At 43.9% G+C, this 24,460-nt stretch overlaps 1 protein-coding gene across 1 annotated transcript in view; it reads left to right on the plus strand.

Moving 5' to 3' along the window:
* ADAMTS17 (ADAM metallopeptidase with thrombospondin type 1 motif 17) overlaps positions 1–24,460 on the plus strand; it is a 353,771-nt gene that overhangs the window by 60,063 nt on the left and 269,248 nt on the right. The window contains exon 5 of the mRNA XM_027571265.1: positions 2,971–3,143. Coding sequence (XP_027427066.1) covers positions 2,971–3,143 — 173 coding nt within the window. The remainder of the gene's footprint in view (positions 1–2,970; positions 3,144–24,460) is intronic.

Raw genomic sequence — 24,460 nt, forward strand, 5'->3', positions numbered from 1 at the left:
TTTCGTGATGCTCAATCCAGAACCCTTTCCTGCTGAGCTTTCTTCGGCCCTCCTACTGTTAGGTTTGATGCTCAGAGGGCAGCGAGGAGCCTGTTGGCACACATAGGCAGAGCAGGTGGGGAGAGTCAGAGCAGAGTGGGGGAAGCTTTGGGTTCTAGGGCCGAAATCTCCACTGCCTAGTGCTTGACTTCGGCTTTGTGATGTGGGAAACAGGGATTCCACTCACTCACTCACTCACTCACTCACTCACTCACTCACCCACCCACTCACCCACCCACCCACCCATCCATCCGTGGGTGCATTTGTCCAGTGAATTTCATGCCACACCAAGTGCTAGGCCAGGGGCTGGGGACCACGAAGAGAACTACATGGGATAGTTGTAGTGAAAATCCTTTAAAAACCACAGAGCAAAAAATTAAAAAATTAAAAAAAAACACAAAAACCCAGAGCTCCTGACCATTGTGTTTTACCTATTAATATTCTGGGCATGTGTCAACCCATAGCATTTCACCCTGTAGGACACCCTGTTTATTAGCTCTCTGTGGTCCATCAGGGAGGGAGAGGTCGGTCTTATTAGTCCTACTTTGTACTTAAAGGATGATGCCCAGGGCAGTATTTTTTTAAAGATTTTATTTATGAGAGAGCGAGCGAGCAAGCGAGCATGAGCAGAGGGAGAGGGAGAAGCAGGCTCCCCTCCGAGCAGGGTGTCCGATGTGGGGCTCCATCCCAGGACCCTGGGATCATGACCTGAGCCAAAGGCAGACGCTTAACCAACTGAGCCACCCTGGCGCCCCACAGTGCAGCATGTTGATCTGGTCTGGGAGTGATGGGCTACTTCTCTCAGAGACTGCTCAGCTCACATGGTCCAAGTTCACCATCTTCCAGGGAGAGATTGCTAATGTGTCCTCTGGACCTTGCTGAAAATATAGCTCTTTCCACACAAGAACCTGAAAACATAGGACACTTTGCAAAAGTAAGTGCTGAGCAGCCCACTTCGGGGGAAATCTGCAGATGAGAATAGGAGTTGGACTAGCAGCACCACGTGGCTGGGAGAACGTGGTTGTGCCCATGACAACAGAACACTTACTTGGGTGGCCCTTCACTTCCACTGCGTTGAAATGGGAGCAAGGTGGTTTGTTACAAAATCCAGGTGGGACAGGTCAGCCTGATCCAGGCAGGGAGCACCTGGCAAGCAAGCACCCTGAGCCCAGAATGTGGAAATCACCCCTGTGCCTCCTTCCTCATGGTCAGAGATGAATGGGTTGCTGAATGTGGGTGTAGGTTTATAAAGAGACCTTGGACAAGTGGCCTCTTCATTCTGCCCATGTGTAAGGCAGTGCCACCGGAGACCTGGCCTTTCGTCTAAGCATGGACTCTTCCCTCATTCCACTGCTGAGGCCCAGAAGTCTTGATGGGAGGTGGACCTGGCTCTGGGTGAGGGGAGACAGGACCAACACATTCATGCTTTTCATCTTGCATTTCTGCAGCTCATCAGATAACATACCTAGCTCCCCATGCCTTCTGTATTGTTGTGGAGAGTGTAAAAGTGACATCTGTGTTTTTCTCAAACTCAACATCATTATTTTAAATAACGTAATTCTGGTTCATTGTATACACTTGGAAAATACAGAGAAAAAAAGGAAAATGAAGATCCCATACCCCTGCCATTCACGTTTTAGTTACGTTCTACCTACGTTGGTTGGTTATCTGTCTGTCTACTTATTTATTTATTCCCTTTGGGGGCCCAAGGGTACTTGTGTGCTAAATCTTTGCAAAATTGCAATTTAACTATAGATACAGATTTAGTTCTGCTTCTCTGTGTTGCTAAGTAATCGTCACAAACGTGCCTTTCCTGCTGCAAACCGTTTTACCATGGCTGGTTTTCTCTGCGGTTGGATACTTAGATTGCTTTTTGGTTTTCACAGTTGTAAATTATATGGTACAGAGTATTCTTGTTTGTTCATGATGACCCGTACCTCAGGCTGTTTCACAGTGTGCTTTTTTGGCTCTGGAAGGATCAGGTCACTCTATGAAGCCGGTTTGTGCATATGGAGGCTGGGTTTGCTGCGTGGAAGTAGCAGAGATGACACCTGTCATCTCTCTCGGGTCTAGTGCTCAAAATGGAAATAATAGTTATCAAATTTAAGAAGTGCCTTCTATTTCCATACATTTGGATCCTGAAAATGCGTGCTATTCATATCAGCCTTTAGCGTTCGTCAGAGGGGTTTTCATCAGCAAAGCCTACGTCACCCTAATCTAGCAGCTTGGAGTTGCCCAGACACTCTGATTTGGGCTCTAATTGATAACAACTACTGCTTATCCAAGTCAGATCTGATAGGGAATCAGTTTATCTAAAGAGTCAGCAGAGGATTACCGATGATCCTTCCCTGGGTTGATGAAAGGACCTGTCTTGGCTGGGATGTGCGTGTCATGTGATTGTCTTTTCTGATGATGTTTTGTTTTTCTTTGAAATAATGCTTTGTTGTGATTATTAATGTTTATGGGTCCTTATTCGTGACCGTCAGAACAGCGGCCAGAGTGCCACCTCCCCGGGTCCCAGCTGTTGACAGTGGGGTTAGCCCTTTCAGAAAGCTTGCCGGGTCTCTGCCATTAACCTGAGGCACTTTTTGATCTCTCCCCAGTGGGCCTGGGCTTCCTTTCCCTCCGCTGACTTTGCACGGCTGGCCGCTCTCCCCTGATGGGGCAGGTTTTCTCTTCCCTGATATTCAGTCCCATTGGCCTCCTCAGCTGCGATGTGGACAGGTGTGAGCCCCCTTCTGCCCCTCAGCTCCCCCTGTAGGAAGTGAGCTCAGGATCCTCCCCACCCCCACCATGCTGGTGGAGGTCCAGTTCTCCTGGCCCCTGGAGATTGACTGTTCTCTGCGGGAGGCTCAGCAGGAGGCCGCTTCACTGTATGGTTTTGGAAATCAAAATGCCAAGGCCTGCATGGATGTCTCTGTCATTTTCTAGAAAAGAAGAAGCCAAGGAAGGGCAGGCTGTCCCAGGACTGGCGGGAGCGGAGGAATGCCATCCAGCTGACCAGCGAGCACACAGTGGAGACGCTGGTGGTGGCTGATGCCGACATGGTGCAGTACCACGGGGCAGAGGCCGCCCAGAGGTTCATCCTCACCGTCATGAACATGGTGAGTCTCCCGTCGGGGTCCTGGATGAGTGCTCTGTCCTTGTCTTTTCCCCAGGTTGGGGGATGGAGACACAGCCCTGTCCCACGGGAGAGGGCCCAGCCGCCGACCCTGCCCTCGTGTGTACTTTCAGCTCGGGGGTCTGCTCAGTGGTTGCCCTGCCTGCCATTCCTTACCAGCGGTTTGCCAAGACCGTTCCTAAGTGCCAGGCCCTGTCCCAGGGGGATTCCAAGTTGAGCAGGTCAGTCCCTATTCAAAGGAGTCAATGGTCTAGTAGAAGGAATCAGGATCACACTTGAATGTGAATCAGCTCTTGCCATGTGCCGTGAGGGCTGAAGGAAAGTGGGGGGAGAGGTTGTCTGGTTGTGGGTACAGGGAAGGAGCCGTGAAGCCAGTGTCTACCTCTGATTTGATGAATGGGGATAGCAGGAAACCACCTGGCTGGTGGGGGGGGAGGGGCTGCACTCCTCAAAGTTTAGACACGGAAAGACTTTTGCATGCATCCCCACTCCACCCATCCATCTACTCTCCTAACGAGCATTTTTTGAGCATCCTTGGCATTGTGTTAAGGTGTTGGGGATACAGGTGCAAAACAGAGCTGGTCTTTCCCTTGGAAGGCAGTGGTATTGGCAGACAGATAAAACACCCGTGTTCCAGTAGAAGTATGGGCAGGGACTGCTGGGGGCCAGGTGGAAGGCTGCCGAGCGATCATCCCACATCCCGCATGGAATCTTCCGGCGAGAGCTGACCTTTGAGCGGGAGAAGAGTTAAGAGTTTGCAAGGTCGGGGGAGGGGTGGCTGGTGGGGCAAGGGGTGTGGTAGGAGCTGCGTTTGTGGGAGGGCAGGTGGTGTGGCCTGGCCGCAGGAGGGAGTGGGGGACCCTGAGGGGTGTGGGTGGACTCTGGACAGGGGCAGGTGGGGAGGGCGTCCTGCGGAGTGGGGCTGCTCAAAGTGGGGGCAAGGGACAGCCCCAGCTGCTGTGCTCAGGGGGGCACTGGAGTGGGAAAAGGCAAGAAGGGGCATTGGAAATGGATAGTGTTGAGGGGAGGGGAGGCTCACTCGGGGAGGAGGAAGTACTGGCCCTGGTCTCTGAGAAATACGTGTTCTTCGTCTGCACAAACCCGAGTCCTCCTGGTGGCTGCTTAATGACGGGTTGCTGTGCCTCTGTCTGCCCAGAGGACACCTGGGAGGAGGGCTGGTGGGGCTGGCTCCACAGCAGACTCTGTCCTCTGTAGTTCATTTCATCTCCTTTATGTTTTTTAATTGTCCAGAGCACAAGTGCCAGGAATAAACACTCATTACAGCAGCACAAACAGTAATGAGGCAAAGCTTCCGCTTTGACGTTTGTTTTCATAATTTTATCAGGGCAGGGGCAGCTGTTGTATCACGGGCAGGGAGGGGGGTGGGACGTGGCGATGTAGCCCCCAAGCCCCCCACGGCTGTAAGACGGAAGGACAGGGACCCAGTGGTCCCCATGCTTGGCTTTCATTCAACACTCTTCACTCCCCTTCCGCTGCTTGGATGAAGAGGTTGGAGGCTCCAGATCCTATTGCCGAGGGGAGATCTGGGGCCAACCCCATTAAATTGGGATTTAGATGTTTCCTGATGAGGCCTACCCAATAAGAGCGGGGCCACTGTGGTGAAGGGCATCTGGCATGTGTACGCTAATACCGAACCCTCCAGTCACCTCCGGTGGGGTTTCTTGGCCAGTCTGATGAGGCCAGAAAGCAAATGAGAGCAGAGTCTCCTGACCCACTTACACAGACTCACCGGGAGCTGGTTTCTGTGGCTCTCGTGGTGGGTTGCCATTCAGAAAACTTAAAGACAAGTTGTATGCAGACATGGTACCTTGTTTTGAACAAGACCACGCTCCACCACTACCATCCTCCAGGTCCTCAAACCCTAGTTTTGAAAATCCAAAGAATTCTGTTCTTCCTGTGGCTGTTTTAGCCTAGGGATTTCCGTTAGGAAGTGAGATCTTCTTTAAGCTAGGAGGATGGGAAAGGATTGTGGTTGGGGTGAGGAGCCCTGTCATTAGACAGGTCTCCAGGTGGAGTGAACAGGGAGGTGAGGCCAACCAGCTCACCTCTCTCCTGTCAGAGTGTTTACTGGGGGCCTGCAGGATTGAGCTGGCTCTGTTTCCCTAGCTTCGGTGGATTTGGAAGGGAATCTGCTGGAGCAGTTGCTACCTTCCTTGCAACGTGTTTCTCTCCAGGCTGCGGGAAGCAGCATCATTGGGTGCCAACATCCTCTGGGTAGAGACCTGCCCATCCACGCTTGCCGCTCGGACCCTTGAGGCTAAATCTAGACAGGCTCCTGTCCCCAAGGCAGGCCTGGGCACTCATAGGGACTTGGTAACACGTTCAAAGCTGGGCAAATTGGGTGTCACGTGTTTGCTTACAATTTTCATAGCCTCTCATGGTTGTGATGTGTGTGTGAATTAGATCAGCACCGACCAGAGGCACGTGCCTGAGAGGAAGGAAAGGAGTGCACATCTGTGATGAGTAGCTGGGTTATTTCTCCTCCTCATACCTGGTGGATTTCATTATATTCCCATCTTACAGAGAAGGAAATAGAAGCTTGTGGGGAGTGCCATAGTCAAGGTGCAGAGCCAGTGAGCGAGGACACGGCAGGGCAGGCACTCAGAGCCAGGGCTGAGGGACTCCTGTTTCACCTGTTCAAGGTCACAGGCCTGTCTGGGGCCCGTTGTTTCTCTCCATCTCCATCTTGGACTGCCCATCGTTATCTCTGGCCTTGGAGACTGCAGGAGCTGCCTTGTTGGGCTCCTCACGTTCATTTTCTTCCCTCTTGATTCCTTGCCAGAGAATAGCCAGCAAGAGCTTCATCCAACAGAATTAGGACTTTGTTACTTAGCAGTGCTAAGCCCTTCTGTGGTTTCCTGTGCACTTGATGGGGCGTGCCCCCTGTTCTGCACGGCCCTCCCAGGCTATGGAACCGGGACCACCTGCTTCTCCTGGACTTGATTCCCTTCCCCACATCAACACTGAACTCCTGCCATGTGGGTCCCTGTTCCTTAGGTGCCCCAAGCTCTTCTGTGACTCGTGGTCTCTCTTTGTTGGGAATGCTCTTCTCCCCACTCCTTATCAAGCTAGCTTTCTCTGTCTTTGAGGGCTCTGGGTAAATGTCCCCGCAGAGCGGCTCTCCTTGCTGACCCCTTTGAAAAGGCCAACCTGTTTTCTTTATCATAGCAGTCTGCTTTTGTGCTTGGTCCTTATCTTGAGTTACAATTACACATTTATTTGCTTTTTAAGAGCCATCTTGCTGCAGAGATTTTTTTTATGCTATTGAATTTAGGCTGGTATAAATTCAACTTAGAGTATTATAACTTTAGGATGTTAAGTGTAATCCCCATAGTAACCACAAAGAAAATAGCTACAGAATACACACACACACACACACACAAAAAAAAAAAAAAAAAAAACAAGAAAGGAGGAGCACCTGGGTGACTCAGTTGGTTAAGTGTCCGATTCTTGATTTCGGCTCAGGTCATGATCTCAAGGGCTGTGAGATTGAGCCCTGCGTTGGGCTCTGAGCTGGGTGTGGAGGAGCCTGCTTGAGATTCTCTTTCTCCCTGTCTTTCTGCCCCTCCCTCCACTCACTCTCTCTCTCTCTCTCTCTCTAAAAAGAAAAATAATAAAAGAAAAAAAGAAAATGAGAAAGGAATTAAAAAGTTTCACTATAAAAAAATCAACTAAATACAAAAAAGTAATGTGGGAAATGAGGGACAAAAAATGCTATAAAGCATATTGAAAACAAACAGTAAAATACAGAAGTAAGTCCCTCCTTATCAGTAATTATCTTAAATGCAAATGGATTGAATTCTCCAGTGAAAAGATCAGCAGGATGAGGGCTCCTGTGTGGTTCAGTTCGTTAAGCATCTGCCTTTGGCTCAGGTCATGATCCCAGGATCCTGGGATCGAGTCCCACTTTGAGCTCCCTGCTCAACGGGGAGCCTGCCTCTCTCCCTGCTTGTGCTCTCTCTCTGTCAAATAAGTAAAATCTTAAAAAGATCAGCAGGATGGATTAAAATATATGTCCAACTATATGCTGTCTACAAGAGACTCACTTTAGAGCCAAAGACACAAATAAGTTGAAAACAAAAGGATGGAAAAAGATACCCCATGCAAATAGTAACCATAAGAAAGCAGAAGTGGCTATAGTAATATCACACAAACTAGACTTTAATCAAAAGAACAAAGAAGGATCCATATATTAAAAAAAAAACTTTCAATACAGCAAGAAAAAATATAACATTGTTAAGTCTTTTTGCATCTAATAACAGATCATCAAAATATGTGAAGCAGAAATCGGTAAAATTGAAGGGAGAAATACACAGTTATGTAATACTAGAGACTTCAAACTGCCCCCCGCCCCACTGTCCATAGCGGATACGACAACAAGACAGAAAATAAGTAAGGAACTAGGGGACTTGGACAAACACGGTAAACCAATTCGATCTAACAGATATACAGAACCCTCCACAACAACAACAGACTGGTCCTTATTTACAAGTGCACATGGGACGTTCTCCAGGATATAACATATCTTAGGCTACAGATTAAATCTCAACAGATTTAAAAGATATCATACAAAGTATCTTCTCCTGACCACAGTGGGATTAAGTTAGAAATGAGTAACAGAAGGAAAACTAGAAAATCCAAGAATATGTGAAAATTGAACAACATACTCTAAACCCATGGGTTACGGGAGAAATAACAGGGGAAATGAGAAAATACATACAGATGCATAATAATGAAAACACAACACATCAAAGCTTATGGAACACAGCAAAAGTAGTACTCAGTGGGGAAATGTATAGTTGTGAATGCTCACATTAAAAAAAAAAAAAAAAGAAAGATTTCAAATCAGCAACCTTACTTTAAAACTTAGGGAACTAGGGGAAGAAGAACAAACTAAACTCAAAGCTAGCAGAAGGCAAGAAATAATAAAGATTAGAACAGAGATAAAGAAAAAGTAGAAAAACAGAGAAAATCAACAAAGCCAAGAGCTGATTCTTCAGAAGAATTAACAAAATCAACAAACCCGTAGCTAGAGGGACTAACAAGAAGACTCAAATTACTAAAGTTAGAAACAAAAGTGGGCACATGACTACTAATTCTACAGAAGTAAAAGACATTATAAGAGAGTACTATAAACCACTATATACCAACAGACTGGATAACCTTGATGACCTGGTTGGATTCCTAGAATCACAAAACTTAAGGCTTTATCATGAAGAAATAGAAAATTGGAAGACTTAGAACTAGTAAGGAGATTGAATCAGTAGATTCAAAAATCTGACCAAAAAATACCCTGGACCTGACAGCTTCACCAATGAATTACGCCAAACATTTAAAGAAGAACAAATGAATCAGTCCTCTTCAAACTCACCCAAAAAACTGAAGAGAAAAGAACACTTCCTAACTCTTTCTAAGAGACTGGTATTGCCCTTACAAAGTCTGATGAATACACTACAAGAAAAGAATACTACAGTTCTTTATGAATAAAAAAACCATAATTTACTTTGTGAATATTCGTGTAAAAATCCTCAGCATAATACTAGCAAACCAAATTCAACAGCATACTGACAGAATTATACACCACGACAAAGTGTATGCCCAGAATGCAGGGTTGGTTCAACATACAGCAATCAATCAATGTAATACACCACATTAACAGAACAAAGGGAGGAAACACATGATCATTTCAACTGATTTAGAACAAGAATTTGGTAAGATTCAATACCTTTCCATTAAAACAAACACCCAACAAACTAGGAATAGAAAGTAACTACCTCAACATCATAAAAAACATAGATGAAAAATCCATAGCAAATCTCGTACTCAAGGGTGAAAGCCTGTAAGTTTTTCCTTTAAGATGAAGAACAAAGCAAGGATGCTTGTTTTCACCACTTCTATTCAACATAATATTGGTAATCCTAGCCAAAGCAGTTACACATGAAAAAGAAAGAAAAGGCATCCAAATAGGAAAGGAAGAAGTAAAATTATCTCTATTCACAGATGACATGATCCTATATGTAGAAAGTCCTAAAACTTCCTCCCTCAAATTTTGGAACTTATAGAATAATTCAACAGAGTAGCAGGATACAAAACCACTACACACAGATCAGCTGAACTTCTGTATTTGACAATGAACAATCCAAAAGGGCAATTAAGAAAACCATTTCATTTACAATAGCATCAAGAACAAATCCTTAGTAATTAACTTAACAAAAGAGGTGAAAGACTTGTACACTAAAAACTACCAAACATTAGTGAAAGAAATTTAAGAAGATGGGAAGGACTGGAAAGACATCCATGTTCATGGGTTGGAAGACTTCTTATTAAGATGTCAATACTACGCAAAGCAATCTGCAGATGCAGTGCAGCAAAGTCCGGACAATATTTGTCTTTGCAGAAATGGAGAAATTCATCCTAAAATGCTTATGGAATTTCAAGGGACCTTGAATAGCCAAAGAAATGCTGAGAAAGAACCGAGTTGGAGGACTCCACACTTCCTGATTTCAAAATGTACTACATAGCTAAAGTAATCAAAACACTGTGGTGCTGGCATAAAGACAGATATATAGAGAGCCTGGAAATAAACCCTGACAAATAGGGTCAAATGATTTTCAACAAGGGTGAAAAGACCATTCGATAGGAGAAGTGTTCGTCTTTTCAACAAATGGTGCTGAGAAAATTGGATATTCACATGAAAAAGAATGACGTTGGACCTTTACCTAATACAATATACAAAGTTAACTTGAAATGGATTAAAGACCTGAACATATCAGAGCTAAAACTATAAAACCCCTAGAAGAAAACACAGGGGAAGAACTTCACGATATTGAATTTGGCAGTGACTTCTTGACTATGACACCAAAGGCACAGGCAAGAAAAGAAGAAATAGGCAAATTGGACTTCATCAAATTTAAAAACTTTTGTGCATCAGAGGACACTATCAGTGGAGTCAAAAGACAACTCACAGAACTGAGAGAAGAATACTTGCAAATACATATTTGATAATAACCTAAATATAGAGAACTCCTAAAACGCAGAAACAATTAAAAAAAAAACTGATTTAAAAATCAGCAGAAGGATTCAAATAAGCATTTCTCCAAAGAAGATCTGGAAGTGGCCCAGTAAGCACCAGAAAAAATGTTCAGTGTCACCGATGATTAGGGAAATGCAAATGAAAACCACAATGAGATACTGCTTCATTACCATTAGGATATTATTATTTATTTATTTATTTATCTAGGTATCTATTTCGAGTAGAGTTGACACACAATATGACATTAGTTTTAAGTGTACAACATAGTGATTCGACAGTTCTAGGAGTTATGCTATGTCACCATACAACACTATTACAATACCAGACTGTGTTCCCTCTGCCTGTACCTTTCATCCCCGTGGCTTGTTCATTCCCATAACTGGAAGCCTGTATTTCCCACTGCCTTTCAACCATTTTGATTAGGATGCTATTATTTAAAAGTACATATACTAGCAAGCTGAGTGGATGTGGAGAAATGAACCCCTTGTGGTTGTTGGTGGAACTGTAAAATGGTGCAGACCTTATGGAAACAGATTGGTGGTTTTCAAAAAAAACGTAGGACTACCATGTCATCCAGCAGTTCTGAGTATATATACCAAAAGAAGGGAAGTTAGGGTCATAAACAGATATTTGTACACCCGTGTTCATAGCAGAATTGTTCATTATAGCCAAGAGGAGGAAGCAACCCAAGTGTCCATGGATGGATCAATGGATAAACAGAGTGTGGTTTATACATACTATGGAATATTCATCAGTCTTAAAGAAGGATGGGATTCAGACACAGGCTACAACACGGATGAACCTTGAGGATATTCTGCTAAGTGGAATAAGCCAGTCACAAAAGGACAAATACTGTGATTGCACTTATATGAGGCACCTGAAGTAGTCACATTCATAGAGACAAAGCAGAATGGGGGCTGCCAGGGGCTGGGGTACGGGAAATGGGGAGTTAGCGTTTAATGGGTGCAGAGTTTCAGCTTTGCAAGATGAATGAGTTCCGTGGATGGATGGTGGTGATTGTCTTACAATAACGTGAATGCATTTAACATTACTGAACTGTATACTTAACAGTGGTTAAGATGCTAAAATTTTATGATACATGTATTTACTGTAATTAAAAATAAGTTAAAAAGCTCACTCACTGATTCTATTCAGCTATATTTACTGGGAACCTCCTGTGCGCTAGGGACTCTTCTAGGGTCTAGGGATAGAATCGGGACCATGACCAGTCCCATTCCCATGGAGCTCATGTAGTGGGACCGACAGACAGTGCTTGTTCAACACACAAATCAGTAAAATTTGTGTGCAAATTTTACAAACCGCTATACAGAGATCCAGGCGATAGCAAGTGAGTGAGGCGGTCAGGTCACTTCTGTGAGAAGTGATGTTCCAGTTAGAAGGGGACAGGCACTAAAGAGCTAGCCAGTCTGGCATTTGAGGGGCGCAGAAAGAGGCCGTTTCTGGTGGGTGATGGGGAGGGGGCACAGCGAGGGGTGTGCCAGCCAGCTGACCTCATGGTCTGGTCTGCCAGGGCAGGGGGAGTGGGCTTCAGTGCATGTGCGGCCGGAAGCTGTTGCAGGGGCTGAAGCACAAGAGTGGCATGCGCTGATTTGTGTTTTTAAAAAACCCCTCTGCCTGACTCTTATCCAAGGAGCTGGAGTCCTGCTCCAGGCTCTGGGTCCCCAGCAAACCACTCACCTGCACAGGTACCCACAGAGTAAAAAGCCTCTGCCAGACTGGGTCTTTGAGCCTGCAGCAGACTGCAGCGTGGTCCCCTGGACTTGGCTTTGTCCCTGTTCCAAATGTGCTGTCGTGCCCTTTTATGCGTGTCTCTTGGTTTTCCTGTGGTTGAGGGGTGGTAGTGACACAGGAGCAGGAAGATTTTAAAGAACAAATTGCAGATGGAAACAGGTGGCATTGACACCAGAAACCCGGGGTTGGGGCAGCCATACTGGAAAACGGGGCCACTTGCCGGAGCTTTGGTTGTTTTTAGCTTGCTTAACAACCGTGGAGTGAAATGAAAACGTGAGATGTTCCAGGCGAGTTCTGTTGGGAGGAAAAATGGCATCAATTTTACTCAATTACCATGCGAAACAGACAACAAGCCTCTCTCTGGTGTCCAGAGAAACTGTCACGGTGTTAGAGCACTCGCTGGTTCCCACACGCCAGAAGCCATCCCCGGGGAAGCCACCGGGGAGGGGGCGGGGGGGGGAGATTGTAAAAGGCAGGTGGCCGGGCCCACCCCCAGGGCCTCTGGCTCTGTGGTTCTGGGTTGGGCTCCAGAATGCATTTCCAGCAAGTGCCTGGGTGATGTTGGTGCTTCTGCTTCAGGGGCCCCCTCTGGGGCACTGTGCAGGAGAAAGAGTCCTTTCCCGTACCGGGGTCCGGATGGGCACCGGACATGATTTGAGTCCATCTGTCCCCGGGGAGGCCCTGAATAGCACAGGTAGGTAGTGTTCTTGGGGAACCCTGCGTGGGCACTCTGCACAGCTCCTCCCCACGTGTCCCTGTCACTTGCTGCTGTTTCTCTGGCCCCGTCCGCCCCCCCCCCCCGCCCTTGTCCCCAAGTCGCCCAGCCGGGAGAGCTGCATTGTGCTGCTGGGAGTGGGTCCCCCCTCCCCGCCGGCTTGGCCCCCGGACTGCCAAGGAAATGTGACAAACGCAGCCAGGGCTCTGAACACTTGCCAGGACGCAGCCAGAGCTGGGCGCCGGAGACAGAATTTCCAGACGATTGGCCGGGCTGTTCCTTGCCCAACCAGGTGTCTCCCTCAACATCATATGGCCGCTGCCTCCGGGACTTCTCCTGAGCGTGAATTTCCATGGGAAAAAAAGACGAGGAGACTTCGGTACATGTCTTTGGGGCCTGCTGCTTTGTGTTTGTGACTGCCATCAGATTTTCGTCTGGCTTGCCAGGCTTGGCTCTGGGCCCCCCGGGAGATCCTGTGCATCTGCCCTGTGCTCTGCTGAGCTTTGTGGGAACGTGGGACGGCTCACGTCAGGTAACGAGGTGCTCTGGCCGAGGTCAGGCTCCCAGATCTGCTTTCTAGGACGTGAGCACCCTAGGTACACGTCGAGGGGAAATGCCTGCCTTCGCGCTTGCTAGAGAATGTCGCTAGAGTGTGAAGCGTCTTTCAAAAAAAAAATTAATTGAGAAAATTCTAATTGCAGTGAAATACACATTCAATTTACTGTCTTAGCCATTTGTAAACTTGCAGTTCAGTAGGAAATATATTCACATTGTTGTGCAACCCATCTCTAGAACTTTGTCATCTTGCAAAACTGAAACTCTGTACCCATTAAACCCCCACCCCTCCCCCCGCCCCATCTCCCAGCCCTTCCTCCTAGCCCCTGAAGGAGGAAGCTTTGTCTTCTCTCCATCTTCCCTCCTTTTAGAGCATTTGCCCCAAGGGAAGCAACTGAGCCTTTGGGGTTGTGGTTGTATAGAATGCACAGAACTGTCATCAGCCCAGCGAGGAGGAAATGGAAGGTTCTGCCAACAGAGGTTGTTCTATAGTTTTTCCTTCCTGAAATTTGCACTCTTTTATGCAGGTTCTTTATGCAGCTTTTCTGTGGCATGTCACAATTCCGTTGAAAATTGCTTTACTGTGTTATTCCTTTAAACCTTCCTTAAATAATATCCTCCAACGCCTTTGGCTGGTGTTGACATTCTAGGCAATGATTAGATTGCAACTTGAAATCCTGTGTGACTTGAATTTTCTCCCTCAGAACTGCAGGTTTTCATTCTTCCTATTTTTGATGTTTTGAATTGAGGTTTTCCAGTTTGGGCCCAATCCTACTGCTGAATATTTCTGGAAAAATCTGAGTCGCAGCCATTGGGTGGTTCTCAAAATATCAAAACAAGGAAAAAGTTATGTGTTTTCCTCTTCTTCACCCAGGTTTGGGGATAGGTAATTAAGACATGACTTCAGTATTGGCCTACAGATGGTCCAGTGTAAAAAAAAAAAAAAAGAGAGAGAAAAGAAAAGAAATGACTGCTATTTTGTTCCTAGGGGAATAAATTTGGGGGGTGGGGTGGAGTAAGAACAGAACAACTAAATGTGTTCTATTTTTCCTTGTGGGAAAGAATATTAAGTTACCCAAAGATTTTCTTTTGCTTTAATAATAGTTTTCAAAGAGTAAGATCCAAGCAATGACACAGCTAATTCTTTTGTCACACAGATGCTCAAACATTGTGTGCTTCACGTGGCCTTGATTAACTGTGGCTTCAGTCTGCTCTGGTTGTTGCTTTATGTTGCGGCTGATGTACCGAAGAACATGCCCCTGCTGGAAAATTCTCCCTTCTAGATTGTGTCTATCAGGAAAAAAAAAAAAAAAAGTTTCAAAACCAAGTGAAATAAATCAGAGAAAAAGAAATACTGTATGATCTCACTTATATGTGGAATCTAGAAAGGCTAAATTCCTAGATACAGAGAAGAGTTTGCTGGTTGCCAGAGATGGGGGTGGGCAATGGGTGAAGGGGGTCAAAAGGTGCAAGTTTCCAGTTATAATAAGTCTTGGGGACATAATGTACAACAAGGTGACTATGGTTAATAATACTGGATCATATGTTTGAAAGTTCCTAAGAGAGTAGATCTTAAAAGTTCTCATCACAAGAAAACAAATTTGTAACTATGCAAGGTGATGGGCTTTAACTGAACTTCTTGTGATCATCTTGCAGTATATGGTATATATGTCAAATCATGTTGTACACCTAAAAATAATATGTTATATATCAATCGCATCTCAATAAAACTGGAAAAAACAAAGGAAAAACCAGGACACAATGAAGCAGAAGTATTTCGCCAGGTGTTCAAAAGATTCTCATCCCTGTTCTCTCTGTATCTTCTACCACCTCCCTGATCTATCCCATTATACCCCCTGCATCCTGCTTTGTCCATATTACAGGAGAGGGACCCAGGGATTCTCCTAGTCAGTGGGCCTTTCCCCGTCCATGTCAACTTTGATTCCTCTGCCTTGTTTGAGATTTCCTCCCTTTCTTCCCCTTGAAACGCTTTCCTTGGATTTTTTTTGATACTGAGGTCCTTCTACCAAAAAGAGGTGCAAAACCGAGAGGGACAAATCCTCTTTTGTTACTATAACCCTGTCTCCATGACGTACTGTGGTTAGAATGAGGACTTCAGGAAATGAAGGAAGATTATGGCCTTATTGGCTGGACAAGCCTGCATATGAATTGGGGTCATTGTTGACTGGCTGTGGGTCTTGAGCAGGTGGATTTCTCTTGATGAGCCGAAGGTGGTGGAGATACTGACCTTGACAGGTTTTGATGAGGGTTAGAGATTACACAGGATGCCACGTGGCAGATATGGCCACAGACATTGACCTTCCCCTTCTTAAAGGTCCCCTTCAGCATCCCACATAAAAGCCCAGAATGGGGGTTTTGAGTTTTCTATCAGGATTATCTAATACCCATTCCTTCTCTGGGAATCTGCTATTCATGCCTTCTTTTTTTTTTTTTTTTTAAACAACTGATTTCCAGCTTAGCTCTGTGTGTGATTCCAGAGTTTTCTAACATGTGCATATTTCTTTTGGGAATTCATATTTATGGGAATCTTGGGGTCTCAGAGGCCTTTTTTTTTAAAGATTATTTTACAGCGAGAAAGAGTGAGCATGCGGGGGGAGGGACAGAGGGAGAGGGAGAGAGAATCCTCAAGCAGACTCCCCACTCAGCATGGAGCCCGACACGGGCCCCTATTCCATGACCCCAAGATCATGATCGGAGCTGAAATCAAGAGTTTGATGCTTAACTGACTGAGCCACCCAGGTGCCCCTCAGAAGGCCTTTTAAATAAAATTTGGGTCATATTTCTCGTGTGTGTGTGTGTGTGTGTATTGTTTTAAGACTTTATGAACACTGAAAATTAAATTTCATGTAATAGATTTTTTTGTACTGGAAAAATGCGGGTTTTTAATATTTTTTTCCTTTAAATTTTTTTATTGTTATTTAATCACCATACATCATTAGTTTTTTCTTTAAATTTTTTACTGTTACCTTAATCACCATACATCATTAATTTTTTTCTTTAAATTTTTTTATTGTTATGTTAATCACCATACATTACATCATTAGTTTTTGATGTAGTGTTCCATGATTCTTTGTTTGTGCATAACACCCAGTGCTCCATGCAGAACGTGCCCTCTTTAATACCCATCACCAGGCTAAACCATCCCCCCCCTCCCCTCGAGAACCCTCAGTTTGTTTTTCAGAGTCCATTGTGTCTCATGATTCGTCTCCCCTTCTGATTCCCCCCCTTCATTCTTCCCCTCCTGCTATCTTCTTTTTTTTTTCTTAACATATATTGCATTATTGGTTTCAGAGGTACAGATCTGTGATTCAACAGTCCTGCACAATTCACAGCACTCACCATAGCACGTACCCTCCCCAATGTCTATCACCCAGCCACCCCATCCCTCCCACCCCCCACCACTCCAGCAACCCTCAGTTTGTTTCCTGAGATTAAGAATTCCTCATATCAGTGAGATCATATGATACATGTCTTTCTCTGAGTGACTTATTTCACTCAGCATAACACCCTCCAGTTCCATCCATGTCGTTGCAGATGGCAAGATCTCGTTCCTTTTGATGGCTGCAGAATATTCCATTGTATATATATATATATATATACACCACTTCTTCCTTATCCATTCGTCTGTCGATGGACATCTTGGCTCTTTCCACAGTTTGGCTGCTGTGGACATTGCTGCTATAAACATCGGGGTGCACGTACCCCTTCGGATCCCTACATTTGTATCTTTGGGGTAAATACCCCGTAGTGCAATTGCTGGACCGTATGGTAGCTCTATTTTCAACTGTTTGAGGAACCTCCATACTGTTTTCCAGAGTGGCTGCACCAGCTTGCATTCCCACCAACAGTGTAGGAGGGGTCCCCTTTCTCCTCATCCCCGCCAACATCTGTCGTTCCCTGACTTGCTAATTTTAGCCATTCTGACGGGTGTGAGGTGGTATCTCATTGAGGTTTTGATTTGGATTTCCCTGATGCTGAGCAATGTTGAGCACTTTTTCGTGTGTCTGTTGGCCATTTGGATGTCTTCTTTGGAAAAATGTCTGTTCATTCAGAAGTGCCCATTTCTTGATTGGATTATTTGTGCTTTGGGTGTTGAGTTGGGTAAGTTCTTTATAGATTTTGGATACTAGCCCTTTATCTGATATGTCATTTGCAAATATCTTCTCCCATTCTGTCGGTTGTCTTTTGGTTTTGTGGACTGTTTCTTTTGCTGTGCAAAAGCTTTTTATCTTGATGACATCCCAAGAGTTCATTTTTGCCCTCGCTTCCCTTGCCTTTGGCGATGTTTCTAGGAAGAAGTTGCTGCAGTTGAGGTCAAAGAGGTTGCTGCCTGTGTTCTCCTTTAGGATTTGATGGACTCTGTCTCACGTTTAGGTCTTTCAACCATTTGGAGTCTATTTTTGTGTGTGGTGTAAGGAAATGGTCCAGTTTCATTCTTCTGCATGGGGCTGTCCAATTTTCCCAACATCATTTGTTGAAGAGACTGTCTTTTTTCCATTGGACATTCTTTCCTGCTTTGTCAAAGATGAGTTGACCATAGAGTTGAGGGTCCATTTCTGGGCTATTCTGTTCCATTGATCTATGTGTCTGTTTTTGTGCCAGTACCATACTGTCTTGAAGATAACAGCTTTGTAATAGAGCTGGAAGTCCGGAATTGTAATGCCGCCAGCTTTGCTTTTCTTTTTCAACATTCCTCTGGCTATTCGGGGTCTTTTCTGGTTCCATACAAATTTTAGGATGATTTGTTCCATTTCTTTGAAAAAAGTGGATGGTATTTTGATGGGGATTGCATTGAATGTGTAGATTGCTCTAGGTAGCATTGACATCTTCACAATATTTGTTCTTCCAATCCAGGAGCATGGAACGTTTTTCCATTTCTTTGTGTCTTCCTCAATTTCTTTCATGAGTATTTTATAGTGTTCTGAGTACAGATCCTTTGCCTCTTTGGTTAGATTTAGTCCTAGGTATCTTATGGTTTTGGGTGCAATTGTAAATGGGATCGACTCCTTCATTTCTCTCTCTTCTGTCTTGTTGTTGGTGTATAGGAATGCCACTGATTTCTGGGCATTGATTTTATATCCTGCCACTTTACTGTTCCTGTATGAGTTCTAGCAGTTTTGGGGTGGTGATATGATAAAGTATCATATCATCTGCAAACAGTGAGGGTTTTATTTCTTCTTTGCCGATTTGGATGCCTTTGATTTCTTTTTGTTGTCTGATTGCTGTGGCTAGGACTTCTAATACTATGTTGAATAGCAGTGGTGAGAGTGGACATCCCTGCCGCGTTCCTGACCTCAGGGGGAAAGCTCTCAGTTTTTCCCCGTTGAGAATGACATTTTCATAGATGGCTTTTATGATATTGAGGTATGTACCCTCTATCCCTATACTCTGAAGAGTTTTGATCAAGAAAGGATGCTGTACTTTGTCAAATGCTTTTTCTGCATCTCTTGAGTGGATCATATGATTCTTGTTCTTTCTTTTGTTAATGTATTGTATCACGTTGATTGATTTGCGGATGTTGAACCAGCCTTGCAGCCCAGGGATAAATCCCACTTGGTCATGGTGAATCATCCTTTTAATGTACTGTTGGATTCTATTGGCTAGTATTTTGGTGAGAATTTTTGCATCCATGTTCATCGAGGATATTGGTCTGTAATTCTCCTTTTTGATGGGGTCGTTGTCTGGTTTGGGGATCGAGGTAATGGTGGCCTCATAAAAGGAGTTTGGAAGTTTTCTTTCCATTTCTGTTTTTTGGAACAGTTTCAGGAGAATAGGTATTAATTCTTCTTTAAATGTTTGGTAGAATTGTGCTGGGAAGCCATGGCCCTGGGCTTTTATTTGATGGGAGATTTTTGATGACTGCTTCAATTTTGTTAGTGGTTATAGGTCTGTTCAGGTTTTCTCTTTCTTCCTGGTTCAGTTTTGGTAGCTGATACATCTCTAGGAATGCATCGATTTCTTCCAGGTTATCTAATTTGCTGGCATAGAGTTGCTCATAATATGTTCTTATAATTGTTTGTATTTCTTTGGTGTTGGTTGTGATCTCTCCTCTTTCATTCATGATTTTGTTGATTTGGGTCATTTCTTTTTGATAATTCTTTCAAAGAACCAGCTTCTAGTTTCGTTGATCTGTTCTCCTGTTCTTTTGGTTTCTATTTCATTGATTTCTGCTTTGATCTTTATTATTTCTCTTCTCCTGCTGGGTTTAGGCTTTATTTGCTGTTTTTTCTCTAGCTCCTTTAGGTGTAGGGTTAGGTTGTGTATTTGAGACCTTTCTTGTTTCTTGAGAAAGGCTTGTATTGCTATATACTTTCCTCTCAGGACTGCCTTTGCTGCATCCCAAAGATTTTGAACAGTTGTGTTTTCATTTTCATTGGTTTCCATGAATTTTTTTAATTCTTCTTTAATTTCCTGGTTGACCCATTCATTCCTTAGTAGGATGCTCTTTAGCCTCCATGTATTTGAGTTCCTTCTGACTTTCCTCTTGTGACTGAGTTCTAGTTTCAAAGCATTGTAGTCTCAAAATATGCAGGGAATGATCCCATTCTTTTGGCACCAGTTAAGACCTGATTTGTGACCTAGCATGTGATCTATTCTGGAGAATGTTCCATGGGCACTGGAGAAGAATGTGTATTGCGTTGCTTTGGGAGGGAATGTTCTGAATATGTCTGTGAATTCCATTTGGTCCAGTGTGTCATTTAAGGTCTTTATTTCCTTGTTGATCTTTTGCTTAGATGATCTGTCCATTTCAGTCAGGGGGGTGTTAAAGTCCCCCACTATTACTGTATTGCTGTCAATGTGTTTCTTTGCTTTTGTTATTAATTGCCTTATGTAATTGGCTGCTCCCATGTTAGGGGCCTAGATATTTACAATTGTTAGATCTTCTTGTTGGATAGACCCTTTAAGTAGGATATAGTGTCCTTTCTCATCTCTTATTACAGTCATTGGTTTAAAATCTAATTGGTCTGTTATAAGGATTGCCACCCCAGCTTTCTTTTGGTGTCCATTAGCATGGTAAATGGTTTTCCACCCCCTCACTTTCAATCTGGGGGTGTCTTTGGGTCTGAAATGAGTCTCTTGCAGAGAGCGTATCGATGGGTCTTGATTTTTTAATCCAGTCTGATAGCCTGTGTCTTTTGATTGGGGCATTTAGCCCATTCACATTCAGGGTAACTATTGAAAGATATGAATTTAGTGCCATTGTATTGCCTGTAAGGTGACTGTTACTGTATATTGTCTGTGTTCCTCTCTGGTCTATGCTGCTTTTAGGCTCTCTCTTTGCTTAGAGGACCCCTTTCAATATTTCTTGTAGGGCTGGTTTTGTGTTTGCAAATTCCTTTAGTTTTTGTTTGTTCTGGAAGGTTTTTATCTCTCCTTCTATTTTCAATGACAGCCTAGCTGGATATAGTATTCTTGGCTGCATATTTTTCTCGTTTAGTGCTCTGAAGATATCATGCCAGTCCTTTCTGGCCTGCCAGGTCTCTGTGGATAGGTCCGTTGCTAATCGAATGTTTCTACCATTGTAGGTTACATATCTCTTCTCCCGAGCTGCTTTCAGGATTTTCTCTTTGTCTCTGAGACTCATAAGTTTTACTATTAGATGTCGGGGTGTTGACCTATTTTTATTGATTTTGAGAGGGGTTCTCTGTGCCTCCTGGATTTGATGCCTGTTTCCTTCCCCACATTAGGGAAGTTCTCTGGTATAATTTGCTCCAGTATACCTTCTGCCCCTCTCTCTGTTTCTTCTTCTTCTGGGATCCCAATTATTCTAATGTTGTTTTGTCTTATGGTATTGCTTATCTCTCAAATTATGCCCTCGTGATCCAGTAGTTGTTTATCTCTTTTTCTCAGCTTTTTTATTTTCCATCATTTGGTCTTCTATATCGCTGATTCTCTCTTCTGCCTCATTTATCCTAGCAGTTAGTGCCCCCATTTTTGATTGCACCTCATTAATAGCCTTTTTGATTTTGACTTGGTTAGATTTTAGTTCTTTTATTTCTCCAGAAAGGGTTTCTCTAATAACTTCCATGCTTTTTCAAGTCCAGGTAGTATGTTTAAAAATCATGATTCTGATTTCTAGGTCTGACATTGTACGAATGTCCATATTGAGTAGGTCCCTGGCTGACGGTAGTACCTCTTGTCCTTTTTGTTGAGATGATTTTTTCCGTCTTGTCATTTTGTCCAGAGGAGAATAGATGAATGAGAGAACAAAATGCTAACAGGGTAACAACCTCCCCAGAAAATATACTCTAATCAAATCAGAAAAGACCTGAAACCAGGGGAAGAGAAAGGGAAAGAAAGAAAAAAGAAAGAGAAAAAAAAAAAGATAAAAACAAATAAAAACAGAACAAAACAAAAAAAACAGAATATGATCAAATATGATCAGGCTTGTGCATAGATCAGTGCCACACACTAGATTTTGGGTGTATTTTGGTCGGTTAGAAGAAAGTGCCTCTCAAAATTTTTAAAGAAAGAAAGACTATATATGTACAAAATAAGGGTTGATACGATGAAGGGATGGAATATGACTGTGAAGATGAATATTATAAAAATTTTATAAAAGGAATTGATAAGAAGTTTGAAAAAAGAGGATTTAAAAAAAAAGGCGGGGGGAGAGAATATGATCAGGCTGGAGACTAGAACAAAGCTACACACTAGAGATTTAGGGTATGTTTTGATCTATTAGAAGAAACTATCTCAAAATTTTAAAGAGAGAACAACTTATATATGTATGCCAAAAATAAGGGTAACTACTATGAAGGGATAGAATATGACTTTAAAAATGAAAAATAAAAATGTTTTTTAAAAAAAGGGATTGATAAGATGTTGGTTGAAAAAGGGGGAAAAATTAAAAAAAAAAGATAAAAAAATTAACTGTGAAAGACTAAACAATCATGGTAAAAAAGCCATGAATTCTATGTGCAGTATTCCCCTAGCTCTGGAGTTCTGCCGTTCTCCTTGATCGGTAAACGTGGTCTTGGCTTGCTGGCTGTTCATGCTGATCTTCTGGGGGAGGGGCCTGTTGCCGTGGTTCCCAAATGTCTTTGCAGGAGGCGGAATTGCCCCACCCTTGTGAGTCCGGGCTAAGCAATCTGCTGGGGTTTGCTCTCGGGAGCTTTTGTTCCCTGCAAGCTCTTGGTACAGCTTTGGAGGACCAGGGTGAAAGTGGTGGCCTCCCAATCTCCGCCCAGAGGAGCTGAGAACTCGGGGCCCCGCTCCTCAGTGCTCCCCCAGAGAAAAGCAGTCACTCCCGTGTCCCCGGTCTCCGGCCGCACTCCGTGCTCACCTGGCCTGTGACCGAGCGTTTCTATGTCTGGCACCCGACCCCGTGTGGAGTCTCCAAACCCAGCAGATCCCTGCGGTGCGCTCCCGCGCCCCTCCTCCCGGGGGAGGAAGGGGAATCTCCCCGGCTCTGCCGCTTGTTGGGTCCCTGCTGGAGGAGCAGTGGCCCAACTGTGTCGCCGATCGCAGTTTATGGCCACCCCGAGGTGAGAGTCCGCGCCTTGGCTCCGTCTCTGCAGCCGGCTTCCCCGCTCTGATACCTGGGAGCTCTGCCGCACTCAGGCACCCCCGGTCTTTCTGTGACCCCGAGGGTCCTGAGACAACACTGTCCTACGAGGGTTCCACCCCCCGCTTAGCCACTGGAGCAACGTCCCTCAGCGGAGCCGACTTCTCAAAGGTCCGATTTTGTGCTCCGCGGCTCTAGCGCTTGCCAGAAGCAGCCGATGGAGGCCCCCTCCCCCTGCCGTCTCTCCTCCCGAATATCGCCTCCGATTCACTTCTCCGCACGTACTACCTTCCAGAAAGTGGTCGCTTCTCTGTTCAGAGAGTTGTTGCTATTCTTTTCTTCGATTTCCTGTTGAGTTCGTAGGTGTTCAGAATGGTTTGATCCCTATTCAGCTGAATTCCTGGGCCCAGACGGAATCCAGGTCTCCTACTCCTCCGCCATCTTGCTCCGTCCCCCGGTTTTTAATATTTTTAATTTATATAACTTTTAATGAGTATAATTTCTGTCTTATTTATAAAAAGATTCTATTTTAGTCATTTGTATTTTATGTTTTAGATTTATAGAAAATTTGAACAAATAGTACAGAGTTCCCTTACACAATTTCTCCTCTTATTAACATCTTACAATAGTATGGTATAACTAATGGACCAATACTGATGTATTATTATTATTTTTTATTGAAGCATAATTAACATACAGTGTTATATTTCAGGTGTACAGCATTTTGATTCAATAATTCTTTACATTGTTCAGTGCCCACCGTGGTAAGTGTGGTCACCATCTGTCCCCAAACAGTGTTATTACAATCTTCCTATATTTCTTATGCTATGCTTTTTATCTCTGTGACTTCTTTATTTTATAAATGGTAGTTTATACTTCTTAATCCCATTTATCTATTTCATTCATCCCCCACTCACCTCTGCTCTGGTAACCATCAGTTTATTCTCTGTATTTAAGAGTCTGTTTTTGTTTGTTTGCTCATTTTTAGATTCCACATATCAGTGAAATCATGTGGTATTTGTCTTTCTCTGACTTATTTCACTTAGTATCATACTCTGTAGGTCCATCCATATTGTCACAAATGGCAAGATCTCATTCTTTTTTATGGCCGAGGAATGTTCTATTGTATATATGTATACTACTTCTTTATGCATTCATCTATCGATTGACACTCTGGCTGCTTCCATACCTTCTTGGCTATTGTAAATAATACTGTAATAAACATAGGGGTGCATACATCTTTTCAAATTAGTGTTTTCATTTTCTTTAGGTAAATACCCAGTAGTGGAATTACTGGATCATACGGTAATTCTATTTTTACTTTTTGGAGGAACTTCCATACTGTTTTCCCCAGTAGCTACACCAATTTACATTCCCACCAACAGTGCATGAGAGTTCTTTTCCTCCACGTCCTCAGCAACACTTGTTATTTTTGTCTTTTTGATGCTAGTCATTTTGACAGGTGTAAGGTTGTATCTCATTGCGGTTTTGATGTGATGATCGAGCATCGTTTCATGTGTCTGTTGGCCATTTTGTATGTCGTCTTTGAAAAAATGTTCAGGTCCTCTGCCCATTGGATTATTTTTTTGGCATTCTGACTGATTATTGATTAGAGTCAATAGTTAATGCAGATGTCCTTAGTTTTTACCTAACATCTTCTGTCTGTTCCAGGATCCCATTCAGGGTATCACTGTA

This window comes from Zalophus californianus, chromosome 6 (genome assembly GCF_009762305.2).
Source record: "Zalophus californianus isolate mZalCal1 chromosome 6, mZalCal1.pri.v2, whole genome shotgun sequence".
Classification (NCBI taxonomy): domain Eukaryota; kingdom Metazoa; phylum Chordata; class Mammalia; order Carnivora; family Otariidae; genus Zalophus; species Zalophus californianus.